The sequence below is a fragment of the Zingiber officinale genome, chromosome 6B (assembly GCF_018446385.1).
Source record: "Zingiber officinale cultivar Zhangliang chromosome 6B, Zo_v1.1, whole genome shotgun sequence".
NCBI classification, from domain to species: Eukaryota; Viridiplantae; Streptophyta; class Magnoliopsida; order Zingiberales; family Zingiberaceae; genus Zingiber; species Zingiber officinale.
This window is the reverse complement of record NC_055996.1, coordinates 78,883,114-78,892,004: the sequence shown is the minus strand read 5'-3', so window position 1 is coordinate 78,892,004 and position 8,891 is coordinate 78,883,114. Positions and strand designations below refer to the sequence as shown.

At 36.0% G+C, this 8,891-nt stretch overlaps 1 protein-coding gene across 1 annotated transcript; it reads right to left on the bottom strand.

The window, feature by feature from the left end:
* Positions 1–258: 258 nt before the first annotated feature.
* Positions 259–8,222, bottom strand: LOC121992797 (E3 ubiquitin-protein ligase UPL4-like). The gene is made up of 17 exons (XM_042547373.1): positions 7,624–8,222; positions 7,440–7,550; positions 7,228–7,344; positions 6,881–7,039; positions 6,607–6,768; positions 6,224–6,379; positions 6,026–6,147; positions 4,832–5,948; positions 4,567–4,627; positions 3,241–4,439; positions 2,917–3,144; positions 2,745–2,849; positions 2,473–2,553; positions 2,336–2,404; positions 2,118–2,246; positions 1,958–2,041; positions 259–740 (listed from the first exon to the last, which is right to left on the bottom strand). The coding sequence occupies exons 1-17, from the start codon at positions 8,152–8,154 to the stop codon at positions 675–677; spliced, it is 4,497 nt and encodes a 1,498-aa protein (XP_042403307.1). The 5' UTR covers positions 8,155–8,222; the 3' UTR covers positions 259–674.
* Between the last annotated feature and the right edge of the window lie 669 nt (positions 8,223–8,891).

The following is an 8,891-nucleotide window of genomic DNA, read 5'->3' as shown; positions in this document are numbered from 1 at the left end:
AGGAGAATTTATTTGAATTTTCAATTCTTGAAGTTGTAACTTTGAATGAATAATAATTTTCATATTCCTAAGTATTTTTTTTTAAGTAGAGTTCCAACTTGAAATTTGCATCTTGATCTGAAAATTTGCTCAATTTTTTTAAACAAGATATATTATTTTACATTATGTGTAGTTAAGCAGCTGAGCCCCAACTGTTGATAGATAAAGCTCCAGAGGGATTGGCATTAAACCACTTCAAAATAAACAACAGATGGATGAAACATTTTTCACAAGAATGAACTAATCAAACTTACGATAAATCTTCAGCTATAGGAGGACAAGTCTTCATTATCAAATACTTATGGACACAATAACAGGATTCCATGTAATTATGGGAATAAACATGACTAAAAACTTAATAGCTCATAATATACACAACTTTATTCCTGGGCTGACATTGTAGAATAGACATGACTTATTGAGACTAATAACTCGTCAACAATTCTGTGCTTGCAAAATGCTCCTTAGTCACCTGACTGAACTATGTACAATGAAGTGCTGAGGCTGAGAAGGCTTCTTCTTGCGGCTAATGTACAACTGCTAACCCAATATATTCACAGTGTCACTATCCTTCTGAGTCTGAGTCATATCCACAGGATGAATTAAAGATTATGAGTCATCTTGCAGCTGATTGCCTATGATAGGTGAAACGATCCCTGACCTTCGGTTATCGCATATAGCAATCTCTCTCTCATTATCTCCTGCAGAAGAATTGAGACCTGATTAGTATAACAATGAAATATTTATGCAATGTACTTAAACCATTCATTCAATAGGGCAGCCAAAACATAAGGTACCATGAGTTTGCTTTGAGTATGTTACATTGCAAAAAATCCAAACGGCATTATCTATTTTTAAGAACATCCCTATTTCTGAATATCTGATGCCAACAAAAAAAAACATCAAGTATCTAGCATTTCGAAGAGCTTCCCTATTTTCTGGATATCTGATGTCAACTAAAAAAAATATCAGGTATTTAGCATTTCACACTGATTAATACAGGGATGACCAGTCCAAACCCACAAAGAAAAAAAACATCCCTATTTTGATTATTTTCATTAGGACGCCCTCATCACTTGAAAGATTTACTTTACATCCATTTTAATTCTTATTAATTGTGCCAAACTGAATAGTTTCATTGAAATGGTCACTTTGCTAGTTTGAGGTAAAAATCATCGTAGAAACTATGCGTGAATATTAACTTTCCAAGTTGTTAATTATTTAAAGACACTTGAAAATTTTTAGCTGAAAGTGTGAATATATTTCTCTTGTAACAAGTCTAGAATTAAAGGAGAAACTAGAGCAATTTTTGTTTCAAATTAGACAAAAGAAAAAACTTCAATGAAATTATTCACTTTTCAACAAATTAGGATGAAAGGCCTAATGAGCATATTAGAGATGATACAGCACCCCTTTAATAATCATGAAAAATAGGGGCACCTATTTGATGTTTTTGAAAACAAAGGAAGCCCTTTTAATTTCCCCTAGGTTATATTTGCAATTTGCACCATAAAATTAGAAGAAGAAAAATAACAAAGTACACAAGACATCAGTAAATTGTTCGCATCTGAAAAGAGAAACTGATTTGCTAACATACAGTTTGTTTGGTAGGAAAATTTCGGCAAAATGGGTTCAACCAAACTAGGAACAAGTAGAATGATCAATAGTTGTTTGAGGGGGAGGACAATTTGACAAAGGAGGTTGCAAACTTGTTGTTTTACTCTCTTTTTCAAACTTAAGAGAAAATCCATAAACCAAATGTCACAATCATTTTAAAGGCGAACTACAATCAGATAAATTTTGAAAAGACAGAAATTTTCAGTCAAATATACGTAGATGCAGTGGAGGGGTTATATGTTTCAAGGAGTCATCCAAGAAAGTGAGTATATTGATCAAAAAGGAAAATAAGAGAGCATACTTTAGATGAGTAAGGTGGGAGCTTTAGATAATTTGCACAAGTCATGACACTCGGCAAGTCCAGATCAGCATCAAAACTAGAGTGCTGCAATAAAGAATAAGAAGTTAATTGTTCGGCAAACTATACAGCCAGTGCATTACCCAACTGCATGAATTCTAACCTTTCGAACTACTGTTAGCTTTGGGTTAAGAGCGGCTAAGCCTCCATGTGCAAGGCGAGGTGCTCCAGTTACAAATTGCAAGAAAGCTCTACGCTGATCATAATCATATTCTTGAATGATTTCTAACAACTGAAAAAGAAAGTAATAGAATGAATTTACATGACAGACAAAAGAAAATATTTATCTGCACTTAGTAGATTTCTTCTCCGGATACTGACATTGGTAGCCATAAGGCTGCTCACGCTATACCCATGGTCAAACTTGATGTGATTCACAAGCTGAATGAACTGCAAGGAAATAAACGTAAATACATGCAAAGATTAATAGCTAAATAACAGAGTAAAGTAGTGCATACATCCCAAGTATCTTGTTCTCCGCAGAGTAACTGCTCCAACTCATCTTCAGTGAAGATTTGGAGATATCTTAGAGGGAATACCTGGACATAAACAGCAGAAGGTAAAATAAACTAACTTGAAGGGTGATGAACAATCTGCATTTGTTTTCTCCAAGTGCAATATTGGAATTATCAAAGTTAAAATCTTTATTAGGTATTTCTTAGAAATTACTCTCCATAGATAAACCAAAACATGGTATAAGAACATGACAAAAAAATAATGCAAAATATACCTCATTAAATCCAGATTTGAAGGCATTAATTTGTCTCGCAACTCCACTGCCAATTGTCGCATCAATGACCAGTGCAACATATTCTTCCAAATTGGCAATGTTCACCTATCAAAGAAACAATATAAGCAGCCATAATGAAAATGACATGAAAGAATCCTACTCCAAGTATTACCATCTTTGCACTTTCTGATGCGAGTGCATAGTCAGTGTAACCTGGAAGAGTGAAATCAAGAGAGAGATCCTCTACAGCCATGCTCCTGTAATATAACTTTGATGGATCCTTATCTCTTTCTCCAGAAACTGATTCAACAAATTTTTTCCTGTTGACTAGAGCTTGAAACTCCAGCAAAGTCCTTCCAAGGTCTGGATCAAATGACTGGATATCACATATATTGAGCTCCTACAATGCATGTAGAAGTTCATTTCATGGTTAGATTATAAACAAAAAAAATCAAAGAAAAGAAAAATCAGGAAAAAAAAATTAAAGCATAAGCACCTGCTCGAGCATAATCTTATAGAAGGCATTAGAAAATGATATGTCCATTGTTCTCCCATCTTTAATTGCCTTGGCTACCAGCTTACCAAGAAGGGAAAACTTTTTCTTCACATCTGAGAATTTAATCCCACCTGACCTTTTTCTCGACCATGGACAAGGAAACAGTCCACATGGAGCAAACAAAACTGAAGAATCACTACAAACACTACTTTTGGCTGCACAATAGTCCTCTCTCCACATACCTAATCCAACCTTTTGAAATTCATGACTTACTAGAGTGTAGAATTCCATAGTAGGACCTAGACCAGTACCAACTTCATCAGCATATTCTACTTCAAGAGAGCCCTTACTTTGAGCATGTAATTTCATGATTTTTGTAGCACATTCAAGGATATTGTTGCGGTCAACTTTAAACTTCTTGCGGGAGTGAAAACTAGTAACCATGTGCCATTCACCGGAGCTCATGCTACTTCTATCTGAATGCCGAATGTTGTTATTCTGATTTCTTAAAGAACCAAATGCTGTGAGGTAGAAGTACTTCAATCTTGCCTCAAAGGAAAATAAGAAAGGACATGCACTCGTTAACTGGCTACACCATGATGGAAAACAACCAGTGTTTAGTACCAGCTGATCTCTCATTTGTTGCTCCAACTTCTCAGTTAGCTTGCTGCTCACAAAGTCAACTTTTGGTACTGGAGAAACTATCACCTTCAAATCATCAAAGTTATCTATTCTCCCTTCTGCAAATTCTTGAATTCTATCATTAACTGACAGTTCCATCGAAAATTGATTCAAGCCCTCTAATATTTTCAACATAAATAAAATATCATATGAGGTATTCATTCTATCAATGTTGGAAAGCATTTCAGCTTGTAATTTGGTAGGGAAAAAGGGAAGTTTCAGGAATGAGAATCCAAGCCTATTCAAGAAGATATTTGACTGAGAAACCAAATCTAACATGTTGTTCTTGTTTGCTTTGTCTTCTTCAGCTATTCTATAAGTAAATTCATAAGTCTGATTCCAGAATTTGGACCCCACGATCATGTCAAATCCTGGAGATACTTGATCCTCTAGAACTGCTTGATAAAGGGTCTTTGAGCGGTCAAGTTGTTTTCCTCTCAAGCTAAAAGTTAATCTTGGTTTAGTATTCACCATGCATGGAGATACTGTTGTGATTCTTCCTTGAGCAACTTCAGTATCTAAAAATCAGTACGAACAAAAATGTGTTGGTTTTTCATACTCATAAAGTAAAATTCACAGCAAAATACTAGCATTATTAATAAGAGAAAAGAAATTGCTAATCTTTGCAGGTTAACGAAAGCTTACCAGTTGTCAGTTTTGAGCTAGTCTTTACTGGTAAAAGCTGCTCCTCTTGACTTCTAATCACCTAATCTCAAAAAAATTAAAGCAAACATGAGAAAAGTTTCATCACCCAAGGCAATAGACATTTTACTTTCATTCAACTTAAATGAATATTTATATCACACCAAAATCAGACATGTTATTGTCGAGGTATGAATCTTAATTACAATAAAGTATTTCTATAAAAAAACCTGGAATGGGTAAAATATAATAGATTAACAAGCTGTACCTCTAAAGAATTAGAAATATAAGTCTCATACGAGATGTTCATGTATGCTTCTGTAGAACTCCCTTCTGAGTCATGATGTAACCTTGAAGCTCTGAGGTTTAGTTTGCTGATATGGTAATCCACTGCCTCTGACTGATGTCTGTTCATGGCACTAACTTTAGGCCAGAGATATGCTTCTACAGCATCTACTAAGGAAGAAGCAATATCAATACTTAGTACATTGTCAAAGTCCAATAAGTTTGAATCTTTGTTGTCACGTACAAACGAAACTTTTAAACAAGGATTCATTGTGGGGCTACTACAAGGGATATCTGTATAACTTTTTCTTGGTTTCAACTGTTGGCTTCTGACAACAGGAAAGTTATCCAAAGAAGACAATACATCCTGCAGATTTTTCAATAAGCAAGCCAAAATAGTATCATCACGATTTTGACTAGGTTTGGACAAGCATATGGAAGCGAATATCTGGAATCTCTTCTGTACAGCTAGAATGTGATCTGATAAGCCACTATCATGAATTCCAAGCAGAAACTTGCCATTGCATAAATAATGAGCCAGAGATCTTGCAATACCACTCTCAACAAACTCAAAGGTTGACAAAGACTCTCCCTGAGAAAGCTCTCTCATCACCTCATCCAATATTTGTGTTGAAAATTTCACTTCATGTAGGTTACCAACATCATCTGAATGTGTGTCCATACTATCATCTAGCACTCTGCACAAAGTTCTGAGATGTTGAAGAGTTTTAGAACATGACATATCAGAGTTAGCTGCTCCATGGCCCAAGTAGTAGGAAGCTTTTATCTTCCCTCCCAAATTGTGAATAGCATCCTTTCCAAGCTTGCATGTTTTTAATTGAGAAGGGGGAACACTAGATGGAGTAAATGCAAAACACATGCATCTGGAAACAACACTGACAGCTATTTTCTCATCTGAGTGTGGTACAGATTCTATGCATTTATCTTGGACTAAAAGCATGTCAATTGCATAAAATACTCCTTCCTTGATGAAAGAGCTTAAGAAAACACCTGGAAGTTTTTGCATCAGAATCTCAACAATCTCCAGTGTGGAAATTAGTAGATGTATATCTTTCCTGGACAACAGCCCTGCCAAAAAACTGTCACATAAACAATTAGCAAGTGATCTTAAAAGATCTCCACAAAATGGCTTACTTCACATATATTGCACATTTACCTTGAGATATTTGTATCTTTGATCGAGTCCAGAAGTATCTCAGGTGTGCTATAATGGGCAATACGTCTTATGATGGAAATGCAACCATAACATACATAATCATTTGCACCAGAGTTCACAACCTATTTGGAATACAAAGTTTATCATAAAATAATAATAACAAATGCTATAAATAATGAATCACTTAGAAGAACAAACCTGGATGGAAGCTGGAAGAAATTCCATGGCGAATTGATACAAGAAATTGGGTTCGTCCATTAAAATCTTCTCCTTAGCTTGTATTAGTTTATTGACTGGAACATCTTTCTTTTTTTCAGGAATCAACTGATTAGTTAACTTTAAAGCTTCCCATACCTGCAGTAAATATTACTTTATGTAAAAATTACAAACACAAATAACAATTATGCACAGACTACAAGACAGAATTGTGTTTGAAGAAACACGTTAGCCTTGAAGAAACATGTTAACATTTAAACAAAACTCATCCAATTAGTTATTTTAACAAGGTAACAGACTAGAGGACAAAATTCACATGGTTTTTAGAAATTAAACTAAAAATTATTTAAGTAGAGCACAGAAACCTGATTGTTTTGGACATCTTCAGTAGATGCATAGGCAGAATTGTGTGACATGTCAGAACCTATTAAGATGCCTCTCAAAGTTCTGCTTATGCTAAGCTCAAATAGGATCCGAACTGCTAACTGAGAATGTGAGGCAAGTCTTGTGAGGAGACCAACTAAACTCTGAGGACAACAACAACAAAAGGTAAGCATGCCAGTAAAGAATATATGTCAAAAGAAATGGCAGATAATCCACAAATAAGGTATTTAACATCAAAAAGATAGAGATGCTTACAGAAAAAGTAATGGAGCTAATTGACCTGTGACTATCATTATCTATCAATTCCAAGGACTTCTCTAACACTCCATGCTTGCACAGTTCATCAGTCAAAATAGGAGAATAGCGAACAGAGTAAGCAACCCATGCAAGACAAGTAGAAACAGTTTCTACCAGCTGCCACAAACGAGAGAACCAAATCAGTTCAGCCAAAATAATTAGTCATTGAACAAACAGCCCAAATAGTTTGTACTAACACTGGTAGTTGATGTTGAAGCTGATAAATACGAAAAAGGAAATGGAGACTTTAACTAAGCTACTCTATACCAATTACGATTGAGTCTGAGAATGGCTGTAGCACTAACCTCCTTGTTCTCATACTGCAGAAGAGTGCATAACGAAGGGACTGCCTCCATTATAATTGATGAATAATCAGGCGAGAGTTCCTTGCACATATTAGTTACTGTTATAACTGCGACTCGCTGAAAAAAAAAGGCATATCGAATTACCTTTTAATTTAACAAACCATATCTTATGGACAGAGATAAAATACAATAGTTTATGCTCCTCCACTAACCTGAATATTAGACGGAAAGAAATCGATATAAGTTAAAACTGCATTAACAGCGCCTGCTTTTAAACATGCAACGGGATATCCCCGCGAAATCTTCTCCAATGCTTGATGACACTAATTAAACGTAAACATAAAAATATAAGTATCATGATTCTGGATATACGAGGGTAGAACAAGAGCCACCTACCTTTTCTGCAACGTCCAAGTATTCGATAGCCAAAAGCTTTCCACAGAGGACAGTAATTCCGCCATGCCTCGCGATAGCAGCGGCCGAAGAAGGCCTGGCGTCCAAGAGATAAGTTAGCGCTCTAATCGCCAGAAGCATAATCTCAGGGTTGCGACCATTGGCATTAAGCTTCAATAGAGACGGCACGAGCTCCTCCAGGGGGAAGCGCTCGATGGCGTCCTCCATGACGAAGGAGAGCATCTCGCATAGCTCGGTCAGTGCCTCGAGTTGCGCGGATTCCCCCGAACCATCATCGGCGAGGCGAGCGACGACTCTGTGCACCCTCCTCTTCGATAAACCCATAGCACGGTTATCCGAGCCTAACAAGCCGTGGTCGGGCAACCCCTTGCCGCGGTCTGAACCGGCGGAGATGGAGCGCTGCAACTCTGTTCTGGAGGCGAACGAGACGGGTAGGCGCTCCGTCGATCTGCAAGCGCGCTTTTTCACCGGGAGTTCTCCGTCAGAGATCTTGCGCTTCTGACTACGATCCATGACGCCTTAGGAAAATGCGATTAAAGGCAGGAAGAAGAAGAAGAAAAAAAACGAATCAACCGAGTGAAGAGTTTGATACTGCACAAAGGAGGGGAAAGATGTAGCTTGGTCGAGGCGGCGATCGATGGAAGAGGAGGTTTGCTCGCGCTGATGCGAAGAGGCGAAAAAGAGATGGTTGGATGGATAATGGGTATGGTATCTACATCATCGGCATCGGTAGAAAGAGATGACGGCTAGGCTAACTATGCTAATTATATATATGTTATATTGTTTTCAGATTTAATTTGACCGGAATAATTTTTTTTTTTGTTTATTTCAGTCATATATATGTAGAATCTAATTATTGATTAATAATTCATGAAAAATATAAATAAATGGATAAAGAATCAATTATTTTCATCAGAAGTGTTTGGAAAAACTTTAAAGTTGGGGAGATGAATGGTAAACATGCATGTGATTCAGTGTGAATATGTAAAATAGACCAGAGATCTTATTGTAATTATTTTTGTATTTTTAATAAAATACAATGCAACCTTCTCTAAACTCCTCTGGACTTTCAAATCATTTGTAAGGGGTATTTAATTAATATAATCTTAGTTATATGTTATATGATTACTGATTACATAATTAGATTATGAAAAATATAACATAATTTAATATTATTTGGTTCAATATTAAATAATATAATAAAAATTTATTTATTTAAAGATTTTATGATATTATATCACTTATAAAAC